Source organism: Malania oleifera, chromosome 12, assembly GCF_029873635.1.
Source record: "Malania oleifera isolate guangnan ecotype guangnan chromosome 12, ASM2987363v1, whole genome shotgun sequence".
Taxonomy (NCBI): Eukaryota; Viridiplantae; Streptophyta; class Magnoliopsida; order Santalales; family Ximeniaceae; genus Malania; species Malania oleifera.
The window spans coordinates 77,248,041-77,264,639 of NC_080428.1; the positions used below are offsets into that span (position 1 = coordinate 77,248,041).

The 16,599-nt window shown below is 38.1% G+C and overlaps 1 protein-coding gene across 4 annotated transcripts; it reads right to left on the bottom strand.

Annotated features, from left to right (window-relative positions):
* Positions 1-703: 703 nt before the first annotated feature.
* On the bottom strand, positions 704-11,474 carry LOC131144330 (1,4-dihydroxy-2-naphthoyl-CoA synthase, peroxisomal). 4 transcript variants are annotated; one of them, XM_058092902.1, is made up of 9 exons: positions 10,976-11,474; positions 10,545-10,667; positions 9,965-10,066; positions 9,745-9,783; positions 9,533-9,631; positions 9,307-9,354; positions 1,581-1,676; positions 1,302-1,424; positions 704-1,121 (listed from the first exon to the last, which is right to left on the bottom strand). In XM_058092902.1, exons 1-9 carry the CDS (start codon positions 11,240-11,242, stop codon positions 1,005-1,007), a joined length of 1,014 nt encoding a protein of 337 aa, XP_057948885.1. In that variant the 5' UTR covers positions 11,243-11,474; the 3' UTR covers positions 704-1,004. The 4 variants fall into 4 exon arrangements, with proteins under 4 accessions (XP_057948885.1, XP_057948886.1, XP_057948887.1 ...); XM_058092903.1 differs by lacking the exon at positions 9,307-9,354; XM_058092904.1 differs by lacking the exon at positions 1,581-1,676.
* Between the last annotated feature and the right edge of the window lie 5,125 nt (positions 11,475-16,599).

Here is a 16,599-nt window from a genome sequence, read left to right on the forward strand (position 1 = left end):
ACATATGCATTTGATCAATATATTTACCTTTTACTGATAAAAAAAAAAAAAATACAATTATACATTTTCATGTGAGAAACAATAATTTACTAACTTTTACTCACATGTGCTCTACTAGATTTGTGTTTCAAATTTCCAAACCATCTAAGCTACCCCACCCTTATCTTATTTTTAATCAATATTATGCCTAAATTAGTGTACATATACTCATTTCTTACATTATCTTTTAATGTTATATCACTTATCCACCTTAACATTTGCATTTCAATAGCTTTTACTTTTTATACATATTTTTTAATTGCCGAACATTATGAATAATAAAGCATAACTAACCTTACAGTCGTCTTATAGAACTTTTTTTATTAATTTTAAGAATATTCTACGACACACAACACATTTGACACACTCTTCTATTTTTATCCAAACCATTTTAATTTTATGTATATCTTCATAATTTTCCCTTACACTTGTATAATAGATTCAAGATAACTATCTCTATTAGCGCTATTAGTATCCTAATTATAAAGTTTGATTTTCTTTCAATTGCTACATCTTACATTACTGAAATTACATTTCATATATTTTCTCTTATTCCTATTTATCCTAAACCTTTTAGACTCTAATATGACTCTCCAATGCTCTAACTTAGATTCCATTTCGTTTCTACTATTATCAATCAACACGATGTCATTTGCAAATAATATACACCAAGAATCTCATTATGAATATTTTATTAAAGCTTATATTTTTGAATAATAAGAGGAGTTAGCTAATTCATTTTTTTATGGAAAGGAAAAATTTCTCATGCAAATACAGGAAATTATCATCTTCAAATTTGGCAAAGGTGGGGACAAACCAAAATCAAATAGATTGTTTTTTTTTTTTTTAAAGCACCCCATCCCTTCAAAAACCAGAAGGAAATTGCAGAGGACGGGGATCGAACCAAACTTGCCGCGAGAGAGAGAGAGAGAGCAGTAAGCATCAACAAGAAGTTAACTTTGATATTAAGGTCGTCGGGGAAATTTTGAGAAATCTGGGGGTCTACGTTGCAAATACGCTGACTTCCCTTCGTTTCCTTCTTCAGTGCCATAAAATATCAGTGTGGCATTTCCTGCAAGTTCCTGCGAATGGAAAGTAGCACAAAACATAATCTCATTTGACGGAGACAAGAAAAACAAAATTGCGGCATCTGCAGGAGATGAGCACTGGAGTAGGGCATCCATCGGTGCCATGGCTGTGCAGCCATTCTGTTCTATAGTTTGCAGTCCCCATTTTAACAGGATGGATAGAATTGGAGGTACCTGAAGACCAGCATGGCCATCATCAACTGCATTAAGAGCTGATTTGAGCACTCGAATTGCAGTTGGGCTGTTTCTCAAGATTTCTCGACACCATTTCACCGTTTCTTTTTCCAAATTCTCCAGCTGAAAGAACACAAATTTAAGTTGATAAGAGTGAATGTGCACAGAAGTTTGCATTGAATCCTTTAGTCTTCAATGAGAGAGAGAGAGAGAGAGATGATGACTCTATGTTGTTGATAATTGAATACAAATAATTCAGCTGAAAATAAATGAACTCACTGGCACAACAACATTGACAAGTCCCATTTTCTCTGCCTCAGAAGCAGTGTAAAACCTAGTCAGAAACCACATTTCGCGTGCTTTCTTAGGCCCAATCTGTTAAGCCATAAATAAATTTCTGAAATGGTTAGCTGACAAATTTCACCAGAGGGGCAACTGTTTGACCAGTGACTGTCAGATTTACACCAGGATGCAGCAGATTTAGATATGAATTTTGTTTCTCTTATTTATCAAATAGCAAATGATAATCCGCTAAAAATCTTGAGAAAAGTATGTTCTTATCCCACATTGATCTGGTAAACAAACATTTTCTTTAAACTAGACTATAAATAGGACTCGTTTTGTATACAAATCACGCCATTCAATACAATTCTCTTCTCTCTCGTATTGACTCACTCTTTCTCTCAATATGGTATCAAAGCCACTATTTCCTTTTAGTGGTCCTTGGCCTATCAAGAGTTGAGTATGCTCTGCGATTGCCACTATAAGTGGATCTTTCACATCAGAAATACTTCTTGTGCGGCCCCAGTATATCAAGAGTTGAATATACTCTCTGATTGCAACTATTATTAATTGATCCTTTACATAAGAAAGACTTCTTGTATATTCTCTTCATACCTATTCGGCTGCCTTTAGCCACAGCCTATCTCCAGCTGCCGCCATTGCCTTTGATTGCCATCACTCGTCTCCGATCACTGCCTCCAACCGCCTGTCTCTAGTTGCTGCCTTCGACCGCAGCCACCCATCTCCAGTTGTGTTGCTCGTCCTCGGTTATTGCCTTTGACCGCCTGTCTTCGGTCGTCACCTTTGACCAAAGTTGCTCGTTTTTGGCCGCCATTGTTGTCGCCTTCGCACATTATGAAAATTCTTAAGGCTTCAAAACCCATTGCCATCGTTACGGAACGCTCCAACTACATTGTATAGGCTCAGGCTATGTCGAACTTTCTTAAGGGCAGAAAGCTTTGGTGATATGTCATTGGTGATATCATCGAACTAGAAAAAATTGATGGAGAAACCAACATCAATTACATAGACCATCTTGAGGAGTGGGACAGCAAAAACCACCATATTATCACTTGGATTCGCAACATGTGCATGCACTCCATTAGTCTCCAGTTTGGGAGATTCAAAATTGCCAAATCACTTTGACACTTTTTGAGGAAACATTACACCGCTGCGGATTTGTCTCATCAATATCAACTTTTGAGCACCCTACACCGCATGCAACAACAAGCTGGGCAATCCATTAATAATTTTTTATCTGAGATGCACTATGTTTGGAATCAACTTGCTTCCTCAGAACCAGAATTTATAGATGCCACTAATGTTGAAAAATTATCCACCTATCGAGATCGTCAACACTTGGTTCTTTTGCTAATGGCCCTCACTAATGACTTCGAGCATGTCTGTGCATCTCTCCTTCATCGCAGTCCCTTACCTACTTTGGATCAAGTTGTCACTGAACTTCCCTTAGAGGAAACTCGCATTGCCTTTCACAAGACGACCCCTACAGATGCTGTCTTCGCCACTCCCAGGGGACCTCACCCCAACAACAAATGGCCTCCATCTGTATCTTCAAAGAAATTCTGTAATTACTGCAAGAAACCGAGACACATTCTCTTGGAATGTTCGGTTTGAGTTTGCCATTAACAAGCCCCAGGTCATCTTTCGCGGCAGATCTCGAAGGAGTACCGCAAGACAGTTAGGAAATTGAATGGGTAAGAATAGTGTCACACAGCTAAAATAAGAAATTAGAAAAGAGGAATTGACACCAAGATTTACGTGGAAAACCCCCAAACAAATCGAGAGAAAAACTACGGGTAAGAGTAGAAGGAATTCACTATGAAAAATAATGATACAACTTCTCTCAAATTAGGATAAACTAGAAACACAAGCTACAACAGAGATACTTTGTAGAAAAGTACTTGATTTCTCTCTCTAAGGTGGAGTTGGAGATGCTTGGGATGGATGTCTTCCTTCACCACCACTTCCCTATTTATAGGGGTTTTGTAAGCCTCTTTTTCAAAGCCGTCAAATGAATAGTGCAGCCACCTTTGTAAACTTGTGCAACCACCAAATAAATAGTGTAGCCACCTTTGTAGACTTGTGCAGCTACCAAATGAATAGTGCAGCCACCATATACATAGTACAGCCACCATATAAATAGTACAACCCCTATGTTAGACTTTGAATGCTAGAAATGACTTTACAATTTAACATTCTCCCACTTAAAGTCATTTTCAAATCTTTTTTTTTTTTTGTCTTTCGTCCTTTCTAGTCTTGCCAGTTTCATGCCACTTACGTTTCTATTAAACCATAAGAGGATCTACACCATATGAACTTGTCAGTGTTGATTGGTTTTGTCATAACATCTACTAGGTTGTCTTTGGTGTGAATCTTTTGCATGTCCACACTTCCTTCTTCCACAACTCCTCGAACGAAGTGATACTGTACTCCGATGTGTTTTGTCTTAGAATGAAAAACTGGATTCCTTGCAATATGCAAGGCACTCTAACTGTCACAATATAGAGAAATTTTCTCTTGATTGTGCTCGAGTTCTTCCAACAGTCTTTTAATCCATATTGCTTCCTTGCAAGCCTGCGTAGCTGCCATATATTCAGCTTCAGTCGTAGACAATGCTACAACAGTCTGCAACTTTGATACTCAGCTTACTGCTCCTCCTACAAGAGTAAACACATAACCTGTAGTGGATTTTCTTTTGTCAAGATCACTTGCAAAATCTGAATCAACATATCCCCTGACAATAAATTTTGATCCTTCGTAACATAATGCAGCATCTGAGGTCCCTTTAATGTATCTTAGGATCCTCTTCACAGCATTCCAATGCTCTCTACCAAGATTCGCTATGAACCGACTGACCGTACCAACTGCTTGAGTAATATCTGGTCTTGTACAAATCATAGCGTACATTAGGCTTCCCACTGCTGATGCATACGGCACTCGAGACAATTCCATCCTTTCTGCTTCATTGTTAGGACACATACTTGAGGATAATTTATAATTGACAGGAAGTGGGGTAGAAATTGGCTTACAATCTTGCATGTTGAAGCGTCGCAAGACTTTCTTCAAATAATTTTTTTGAGAAAGCCAAATCTTCTTGTCTTTTCTGTCTCGGTTAATTTGCATCCCTAATATCTTGTTTTCCGGTCCCAAATCCTTCATATCAAACTCCCTAGCCAATTGTGCCTTCAATTCTTTGACTTTTTCTTTGTTGGGGCCTACAACCAACATATCATCCACATACAACAATAAAATAATGAAATCATTATTACCAAACCTCTTGTAGTACGTACAATGGTCTGCACTGAGTCTGTTGTATCTGAGGCTAATTATGAAGGAATCAAATCTCTTGTACCAACATCTTGGCGCCTGCTTTAAATCGTACAAAAATTTGGTTAACCTGCAAACCAAGTTTTTTTTTTCCTTTTTCTTCAAAACCTTCTAGTTGGAGTATGTAAATTTCTTCTTCAAGTTCTCCATGAAGAAAAGCAGTTTTCACATCTAACTACTCTAGATATAAATCAAACACAGCACACATAGCCAATACAGTTCTGATAGTAGTAAGTCTAACAACTGGAGAAAATATCTCATTAAAATCAATACCTTCTTTCTGAGCATACCCTTTCACTACCAGTCTTGCACGATATCGTTCCACCTGATCATTGCCATCTCGTTTGATCTTGTAGACCCATTTATTTCCAATGGCTTTACATCCATGTGGTAATGGAACAAGCTCCCATGTATTATTTCTATACAAGGCTTCAATTTCTTCCTGCATTGCTGTCATCCACAAAGAAACATCAACGCTACTAATAGCCTCATGGAAAGTTGATGGCTCTCTATCTTCTGTTAGAAGACAATATGCAGTATTGCTTGCCATGACATAATCTGAGTTCCATGATGGTTTCCTTGTTTCACGCACTGAACGCCGAACTTCTATATCATTGGCCTCATTTGATTCTTGTTCCTCATGCTCTAGTGCAGCTTTAGAAAAATCTTTATTTTCTTCTATCTAAACAATAGCCGTTTCCAAAGTGCTGTTGTTTTCTTTATTTTGCATTTCATTTTCTACAAATATCACATCTCTGCTGACTACGACCTTGCGGGCAGTGGGATCCCACAGGCGATACCCCTTGACCCCGTCAGCATAACCCAAGAATATGCATTTCTTAGACTTTGGGTCCAGTTTAGTTCTTTCCTGGGCATTATACGTTACATATGCAGGACATCCAAATATGTGAAGAGAAGAATATTGGGCTGACTTACCAATCCACATCTCCATCGGTGTCTTCAAAGCAATTGCTGTTGACGGTGATCGATTTATCACATAACAAGCAGTTCTGACTGCTTTAGCCCAGAATGACTTGGCTAGATCTGGAGTTCTCAACATGGCTTTGGTCCTTTCCAATATGGTTATGTTCATCCGCTCTGCTACGCCATTTTGCTGAGGTATATGCATAACAGTGAATTGCCTTTGAATACCCTCTTGCTTGCAAAATGAAATAAAATTGCCGTCTTTATATTCTCCTCCATTATCTGTCCTTACGCACTTGATTCTTTTTCCAGATTCAAGTTTCACCTGCGCTTTGCATTCTTTGAACACTAGAAACACATCTGACTTCCTCTTGATTGGATACACCCATAATCTCTTGGAGTAGTCATCAATAAATGATACAAAATAATGCGCTCCTCCTAGGGATGAAATTGGTGATTCCCATACATCAGAATGAATCAAGTCTAGAATGTGTTTGCTTCTGGCAGTAGATCTTTCAAATTTTAATCTATGTTGCTTACTTGTAACACAATGCTCACAGGAAGGTAGACTTACTAATTTGAGTCCGGGAAGAAGATTACATTCTGAAAGAATCTTCAGACCATGTTTAGACATGTGGCCAAGTTTACGATGCCACATTATCGTTGATTCTTCCTGGGTTGATGCAACTGATGCGTCTCTTTGTTGTATAGTATTTCCCAGAAGTGTGTATAGGTTTGCTACGATCTTTTCTGCTTTCATCAATACAAACGCGCCTTTGACAACCTTCAAGATCCCATTTTCAATAAGGGTCTTACAGCTGAGGTCATCTAACTGTCCAAGAGATAGTAAATTTTTCTTCAAGCCCTTCACATGTCGTACCCCTTGAATAGTGCGAATCGTACCGTCGTACATCTTCAATTTAATATTATTGACTCCAGCGATCTCTAAGGCATGATCATTACCCATGAATACAGATCCGCCTGAAACAAGTTCATAACCCTTGCATATTGCAAGGAATCCAGTTTTTCATTCTAAGACAAAACACATCGGAGTACAGTATCACTTCGTTCAAGGAGTTGTGGAAGAAGGTAGTGTGGACACGCAAAAGATTCACACCAAAGACAACCTAGCAGATGTTATGACAAAACCAATCAACACTGACCAGTTCATATGGTGTAGATCCTTTTATGGCATAATAGAAACATAAGTGGCATGAAACTGGCAAGACTAGAAAGGACGAAAGACAAAAAAAAAAGGATTTGAAAATGACTTTAAGTGGGAGAATGTTAAATTATAAAGTCATTTCTAGCATTCAAAGTCTAACATAGGGGTTGTACTATTTATATGGTGGCTGTACTATTTATATGGTGGCTGCACTATTCATTTGGTGGCTGCACAAGTCTACAAAGGTGGCTACACTATTCATTTAGTGGTTGCACAAGTTTACAAAGGTGGCTGCACTATTCATTTGACGGCTTTGAAAAAGAGGCTTACAAAACCCCTATAAATAGGGAAGGAAGACATTCATCCCAAGCATCTCCAACTCCACCTTAGAGAGAGAAATCAAGTACTCTCCTGCAAAGTATCTCTGTTGTAGCTTGTATTTCTAGTTTCTCCTAATTTGAGAGAAGTTGTATCATTATTTTTCATAGTGGATTCCTTCTACTCTTACCCGTGGTTTTTCTCTCGATTTGTTTGGGGGTTTTCCACGTAAATCTGGGCGTCAATTCCTCTTTTCTAATTTCTTATTTTAGCCGTGTGATATTGTTCCTACCCATGACGAGTATTATTGGGAATGCTTGTTTTTGACAAAAATGGCAAACTCGAACCGAACATTCCAAGAGAATGTGTCTCGGTTTCTTGCAGTAATTGTAGAATTTATTCGAAGACCCAGATGGAGCCTTTTGTTGTTGTGGTGAGGTCCCCTGGGAGTGGCGAAGGCAGCATCTGTAGGGGTCGTCTTGCAAGGGGCAATGCGAGTTTCCTCCAAGAGAAGTTTAGTGACAGCTTGATCCAAAGTAGGTAAGGGACTGCGATCAAGGAAAGATGAACGGACATGCTCGGAGTCATCAGTGAGGGTCATTAGAAAAAAAAACCAAGTGTTGATGATCCCGATAGTTGGAAAATTTTTTAGCAATAGTGGCATCTGTAAATTCTATTTCTGAGGAAGCAAGTTGATCCCAAATATAATGCATCTCAGACAGGAATTTATTGATGGATTGCCCAACTTGTTGTTGCATATGGTGTAGGGTGCCCAGAAATTGATATTGAGGAGACAAATCTGCAGTGTGTAACATTTTTCTAGAAAGACCCAAAGTGATTTGGCAGTTTAGAATCTCCAAAACTGAAGACTAATGGAGTGTATGCAAGTGTTGCAAATCCAAGTGCTGATCTGGTGGTTTTTGCTATCCCACTTCTCAAGACAGTCTATGTATTTGATGTTGGCTTCACCATCAATTTTCTCCAGTTCGGTGACATCACCAGTGACATATCGTCAAAGCTGTTTGCCCTTGAGAAAGCTCGACATAGCTTGAGCCTATATAGTGTAGTTGGGACCTTCCATAATGATGACAATTGGTTTTGACGCCTCAAGATGCTCCATAGTGTGTGGAGGTGACGACAGTGGCGGCCGAAAACAGGCGACTTTGGTCTGAGGCAACAACCGGAGACCAGCGGTTAGAGGCAATGATCGGGGATGAGCAGCGACGGCCAGAGGCGGCGACTGGAGATGGGCGGCTGTGGTTGGATGCGGTGACCGGAGACAAGCGGGGGTGATCAAAGGCAGTGGTGGCGATCGGAGGAGGGCAGCGGGTAGAGGCAGCCGGACAGGTATGAAGAGGATATACGATAAGTCTTTCTGATGTGAAGGATCAACTAATAATAGTTACAATTACAAAGCATACTCAACTCTTGATATACGAAGACTGCACAAGAAGTATTTTTTATGTGAAAGATCCACTTATAGGGGCAATCACAGAGCATACTCAACTCTTGATAGGCAAAGGACCACTAAAAGGAAATAGTGACTCTGATACCATATTAAGAGAGAGAGAGAGAGAGACAATATAAGAGAAAAGAATTGTATTGAATGGTGTGATTTGTATACAAAAGGGGTATCCTATTTATAGTCTAATCTAAGGGAAAGGTTTGTTTACCATCGGACTATTATCAGTTTCTTCTGCCAATCAAACTATAGATATCTTCACTAAGACGCGTCCTCATGGATGCCTTCAGAATTTAGTTTTCAAACTCAAATTGGTCTCCATTTAGCCACCTTGAGTTTGAGGGGAGTTGTTAATGTATATAACACTTATTCCACATTGATTTGATAAACAAACATTTCCCTTAAACTAGACTAAAAAATAGGATACCCTTCTTGTATACAAATCATACCATTCAATACAATTCTCTTCTCTTAAAGTAAATGGCACCTTTATGTTCAATGCTTACCAAACGGGACATGACGGAGCTTCCATATCCAGCATCAAAGCTTCCCACCTGCATATTCACGTGATATGGTAATTATGATCCCAATATCAACGAGAACATATCATGCTCATCATAAAACATAATCTGTATAGCAGGGTGGCTGAAGGAATCCTGTGAACCTCAACATGTTTGATCAATCCTAGCAAGCCAGTTGAAACAAGAGGTTGAAAATTCACAAGAGCAGCACCTTTGGGCCAGTCTGACCAAAAATCGCATTGTCTGCAGCAATCGTTAGATCACAGACCATGTGCAATACATGCCCCCCTCCAACAGCATAACCAGCAACCTGGATTTGACAATAAGAGATTTAAGAGGATAATACAGAGTCCAAACTCCAAACTTATGCGGAAAAAACCAATGAAGAGGTGAAGGCGCATTGTGGAGAAAAAAATAAAATACCATTGCTATTACAGGCTTTGGAAGTCGCCGAATCTGCACCTGTAAAGATGACACGACAAAATTATTTATTTTTTATTTTTTGGGGGTCAGCCGGTGACTGGGGGGCAGCAGTTGAGGTCAAATCTATTCAATTTTCCACAAGACTAAGGAAGGAGCGGGATGCAAATGATTTAGAAACAAAGATTATAAGAAAATTCGTTCTCTTCGAATTGATTTCTACCTGCAGATCTAAAACATTAAGACGACCAAAATTCTCATTATCAGCATAGCCGTCCCCCCTCCTTAATGCTTGATCACCACCACTACAGAATGCCTTTGTTCCCTATAGCCGCTAGTCAAAATTGAATCAATACATGGCTCAATGAAGTAGAACACAGTAAAAAAAAAATCAAAAATTCCTGGGACATCCCCAAGTCAAACTTTCATAGACATGTAGGAGGCAGGAAAACATAAAAAAATTGCATTGCAAATGGCGCTTCCTAGTTTTAGCGTGTACTTTTTAACATCCTGAAGGATACTGATATAAATCCTAAATTTAAATAAAGAATTAACTGTCAATTGATCATATCTGCTCATCGATTCACAAAAATTCTTAGGCTAGATGGTTAGTATAAAGAAATGGGATTTTAGATCTTTTCTTATTTTATTTTTCATTGCAATAGTACACTGCTGCGAATAGCAGGCACAATAAATCAAAACAAACCTAGGGACGCATTTGTCCACAAACTCTATAACATAATTTTCGCTTACACACACTGCTCTGTAAATTGAAATGTGAATGTAGACGCAATGAGAGGTACCTTCCCGGTAAGAATGATGACTCCAACTGAACTATCATCCCTGGCATCATTAAATGCCCAACTGAGCTCCTTGATTGTCTGCGGCCGGAAAGCATTTCTTCTCTCTGGTCTGTTAATTGTAATCTAGAGGAGGCGAAAAACAGTATAGACATGACCAAATTAGAGCCCCGAAATTCTTAATATTTTGGCATTTGCCCCTCATAAGCACGAAACTAAGTCGAAAACGTTGTAACAATGGAGCTACATCAGCCTATTCAGAACAATAAAATAAGCTTAACAAACAAGTTTTCCATAGACACTTCCAATTATCAAAAGCCTTCAAATTGATTACTACACCACGGGTACGGTTCTCTTGAGGAATTGGCAAAGTTGGGTAAATTGGACGTCAATATGAACAGTTAATTCAAATTTTTTTTTTAAAAAAATCTGACCTTGGCGATGCCTTCTCCGACCGCTTTCTCGTAAACGATATCGGTGAACTCCTCGCCAGATTCATCACCGCGCGCAACGACTCTCCACACGGCCTCGTGATCGGGAACTTCGCCGTGAACCCTGCGGTAGCTGTCGTTCGCGGACGCAGCGTTGGCGCACGAGACGATGGAGCTGCGATTGGGTACCGCAGGGTGAGCCGGAACCATGAGATGGTTGGCCACAGCGGCCAGCCTCCTTCTCGCGGCGTTGATGTCCTCCTCCGCCATCAATATATTCACTTGGGAAGCTTGAGATATCGAAAAGCGAATGTCACCGCTAAGATTGATGAAGAACTTTTAGTTTAGATTCGTCGAGGCATGGCACGACGAGGAAAGCTCCGCAAGCAGTGGATAAGCTAAGGACTGCTGTGCAAGAAGACTACGAACTCCAGCTGCAGAGGAAATTGCCGGCAGCAGTGGATAATGGATATGAAAAATATATCTCGATAATTCGTGTGTTGAAAAATTGATTAGGTTGAATTTATTTATTAAGATATTTTTTTTCTTTGATTAAAATTTTATATTGGATTGCCACTAGATGTTTTTCGTGTATCCTTTAAATAGGATACTTTTAAGTTGGAATCCTAGTTCTAAATTAGTGAATATTTTCAAGAGAACATTAAAATAAATAAATTATTTAAAAATATTTTAATTTGAGTTTTCAATGATATTAGCTCTCTAAATTCACGAGTTGCATAGTTTAACGATTCATTTGCTTAGTTTGCAAGTTGGTCATTGAAAGTAATAATAAGCTTGCGCATAGTAAGTTAGCGAATATATTTATTTATAAGTTCAATGTTAGGTTATTTCTTTTAATAAAAGAATAACATAAAAGTTTGATTTATAACTCATTAAATTGTCGTTATTTTATATATTTAATTTTTAACCTTTTAATAGAAATAACTTTTTATGCTTTTGTTTACGATTTACCTTTTCTCATTTAGTCAAACTAAGAGATGAATCGACTAATCTTATCCCATAAGTATAGAAACTCCATTTTGTCCATAACTTTACATAGTAAAATCCAAGGGTTTGCTTTTTGATTTATTTTTAATTCTTTTTAGTTTAACTTTGGTGTCGCCTAAGGTATTTTCTTAACTGCAGTCACTCATTCCACTCTTCCTCACTGTTCGGTTCCAATATGCATACATTAGACCATGTTACAATTATTCATTTTTATTGATACAATAAATAAATAAATAAATAAATACATGAAAAAAAGAGAAAAAAAAAAAAAGCTTCAGTAGCCTTGGCTTCACTGGGTCGACCTCCCAAAGTCCTGTACCCGCACACACAAAAGAAAGGAAAATCCAGTTAGTTGCAGCCCAATGAAGGACCCAATCTTGGGCCTAGCATTGCACTTATGCCCATTGTGGGCCTGGGTTCATTTTAAGGCCTAATTTGAAGCTATTTGGCATTTTGAGATTTACTGTGGGCCCGTGCCAGCATCAAACCCATGCTAGGCTGGTTTTTTGAATGAGGCCCATAGTGAGCCTAACCTAGTTTGAGGCCCAGCCTCAGGGAAGGTTGGTTTAAAAATAATATATAGTTATTCAATAAATAAATAAGTTAGATTCTTTTTTTGGAAAACTATCCCTAGCCTTGCCCCATATTCTTCCCTTTTGCAAACAAAATATTGAACCTTTCCTGCCTCTCTACCCTTAGTAGTCGTAAAGGGAGCAGACTCCTCAGAGCTTGTTTGCTTCCTAGACTAGCCATTGCCCCTATCCATCAATAAATGAAGGGCCAATCAAAGCCCTTTCTTAGGCTTTGCTTTGTGTATAAATAGGGATTTCTAATGAAAGAAATGAGACGAGTTGAATTTCTTATGTCGAGAAAGAGAAATAGAAATAGAAAGTGAGATAGAGATTAAAAGAAAGTTAAGACTCTATCAAAAAGAAAGAAAGGAGAAGTAAATGCTTCTCTGAAAAGAAAAAAGAAACAGCAAGGAGCTATAGAGAGATAACAAAGAGATGGTAGAAGGAGGAAGTAGTAGAAAGGAGAAGTAGTAAGGAGTTGTGATGTAGAGACCCGAACCCGTAACATAAGAAAAGGGTAAAAAAGTAATTCTAACAGGCTTCGTTGATGAAGTTGAGGTTCTCGTTGACGAAGGCCCTCCTGTGCTTCATCGCCGAAATTCAGAGCCTTGACGACGAAAAGATCTCAACCAACAGGAAAAAAAATATCAGACTAAGGTTCGTTGACGAAGGAAGAGGTTCGTCGACGAAGAGCCTTCTGTGGCTCGTCGACGAAGGCATCAATTCGTTGAGTCAAGGGGTCTATAAATATCATTTTTTCACTGCTTAGTGATTAAGAAATCACAAAAGCTCTCTCTCTCTCTCTCTCTCTCTAGAACCAGTGAGCTCTCTCTCTCTAGAACCGGTGAGCTCTCTCTCTCTTCGATCCTTTGTTGTTTGTCACCTGTTTCGACGATCGAAGGTTACCACAAGGATTAGGGAGCAATGATCTTTAATATTAGTAGAGTAGATTCTTGAGGTCGTGAAAAAGGTCAAGGGTCGATTTTCGTACGTTCGTCTACTTTCAGGAAATAAGTAAAGGGATTTGTTTACATTAATATTTTTTTTAGAAAACTAAACCGGTAAAAAGTTAACTTATATTTATATGTACGATATGACTGCTTATTTGCAAAATTTCACCGGTTAAAAATATCAGTTTTATGATTTTAAGGTTTTGGTAAAAAGTCTGGTTTTGACACATGATCTCCAAACTTTTCAAAAACTACTTTATTTGTATTAAACTTAATGTAGGAGATGCTTCGAAGCCTTGTTTTTTGTTTAAATGATGTTTTTCGAACTATATACGATGTATGGTCTGTTTTTACCCAAATGAGTGTGGCATTTCAAATGAAATGGAATATACTAAACTATGTAATATATGCATGAACTATGGGAACCGAAGTTTCAAATTGTTATCAGAAAATGTGGAACACAGGTGTTGGTTAGACACCGAGCCCTATATGTGAAAAGGGTTAAACCAAGAGAGTGTGTGACGGTTTATACCACATTGTGAATGAAAGAAAAAATACATGAATGAGTTTGTGAAAATACTGGAATTGTACAGGTGATTTATGAATTAGAAACAAGTTAATTTGTCTTATTGTAAATTGTATATATGATATTAGGACCGCAGCTTGTTACTTGAGAGCCTTAAAAAGTTCAATGTTATTGAAGCATTAGAAAGCTTAAGCGCGGTACCGGTGCTATAATCTGGGTATAGTACAACCACACATCTGTTTTTCAGTGTGGGTATCAAGATAGTCGGCTGGATAGGTGTGGCCACTGGTGGATTAATGGACTAGGTGGATTAGATTCAGTCGGACTATAATATGTATATTGCCTAACAATGCCTTGCAAGGTAGGGCCGGTTCAAGGTTTATGATTGCACAACCAGCGCCAAGGGGTAGTGTTGGCATTAGTTATGATTATTTCTAAGCTGGATGGTGTTCTAAATATGCATATACATGATTTAAAAACTAAAATGGGCAAAGTCACAGGTTTGAGTACCGGGTGGAGGGATTGTATAGTGTATGGGCCTATACCCTACTCTAACCTCGGGAACTCTTGCTTGTTATGATGCTAAACTATCTATTAGAGGAATTATGTCTATATATATCTCCTACATTACAGGATTGAGAATGCTTTAAATATGTAACTGCTTTCTATGGGTTTAAACATATGTTGTCACACACTGATGTAATAACTTCCACCTTACTGAGAAGTGTCTCACTCCAACATACGACCTTTGTTTCAAGTCTTGTAGGGCACATGTAGAGACTCGAACCCGTAGATAAGGAAAATAAATAAGAAAAGGGTAAAAAAGGAATAACAGTAAGATTCGTCGACGAGGACAGTATATTCGTCGACAAAGTCCCTTTAGTTCTTCGTTGCTGAAATTTAGAGTGTTTTCGATGAAGAAATACTGAGCGAACCAAAGAAAATATCTAGATGAGGTTCGTTGACGAGGGAAGAGCTTCGTCGATGAATTTGTTTCGGTCAAAGGCTCTATAAATATCATTTTTGATTGCTTAAGGGTTAAGAAAACCCAAAAGCTCTCTCTCTCTCTCTCTAGGACCAGCGATTTCTATCTCTCTCTCTACGATTCTTCGCTGTTCGTCGTTCGTTTCGATGATCGGAGGTTCCTACGTGGATCAGAAGGAGAAACTCTATAGTTATAGCGGATCAGATAATCGTTTTGAAGATCGTTGGGATTTTCCCTAAAATCGACGTAAGGATCTGAATTCGTTTTCATTTCGGTAGATCTGTAGTAGATTGAATAATAATGAAGTTTTGTTCTTCAGTTTTTAGGTTTTGAGGATCCTGTGTCGTAGTTTTGGATCAACAAGCTCATGATTCAATTTTCAGGATAAAGGTAAGGGGATTTGTTTACATCAGTATATTTTTAGAAAATGAAACCATAGGATATGTAGCTTATGTTTATATGTACTTATTGACTCAAAATTTTACCAGGTATAAATGTCGATTCTTATGGTTTTCACGATTTTATAGTTTTGAAAAAAATAGGGTTTTTGGCATATGATCTTCAAATTCCTTAAACTACTTTATTTGCACTAAAACTAAAGTAGGAGATGCTTGAAACTCTTAATAGTAGCATAAATGATATTTTACGAACTAGTTTATATGAAATGTATATATATGATCAAATAAGTGTGACATGTAATTATGAATTGAATCTATACTGATTTGAGATGTATGTATACGAAGTATGGGGACTAAGGTTCCAAGTGGTTATCAAAAATTGCATAAAACAGGTGCTAGTTAGATACTGTGCCAAGTATGAGAAAAGGGTGAAACCGAGAGGTTACGAGCCGATTTTTACCATAGTATGAATGAAACTATGCATGAATGAGATTGTGAAAATACTAGAATTGCATAGGTTATTATGTGTTGGAATTGATGTGATCCCAAGAGGGGGGGGGGGTGAATTGGGTTTTAAAAATATTTTGGCTAATTTAAACATTTCACCGATTCACCACAGTTCATATCCCATTCAACGTATATACGTGTATGTAGAGCGAGTTTAACAATAAAAACAAACATACACGTGTGCAGTATCTTATTTAAATTAAATGTGTGCATGAGAATAATTTTGATATTAAATAAACATTCATACACATGCTGAAAATAAAGTGCTGGAATTTAAATAAGATAGAGAGAGAGAGACACCAGATTTGTTATCGAGGTTCGGCCAAACCAGCTTACTCCCAAGGATTCCACTATACCTGCTCACTTAATCGGGCGGAGTAAAATCCTTTTACATCCTTTCCTTACGGGGCAAAGAAAACCCCAACTCAGTTGCTAGGCTAAGCCAAAGTAGTCTTACTTACGGGGCTGAGACTCCTTAGTTCAATTAACGGGCTAAACCGAACCGTTATAATAAAACCATTTTGTACATAAAATATGGTTCTGAAATATAAGCATGGATGTACACATTAAAACTCTAAGATGTATGCACTCTCTTATGATATGATTTGAGCTCAGTAGAGTAAAGGGTATGTTTCTAAATAATCAGTGCACAAATATGTGTATGAAAATATGAGTATTATG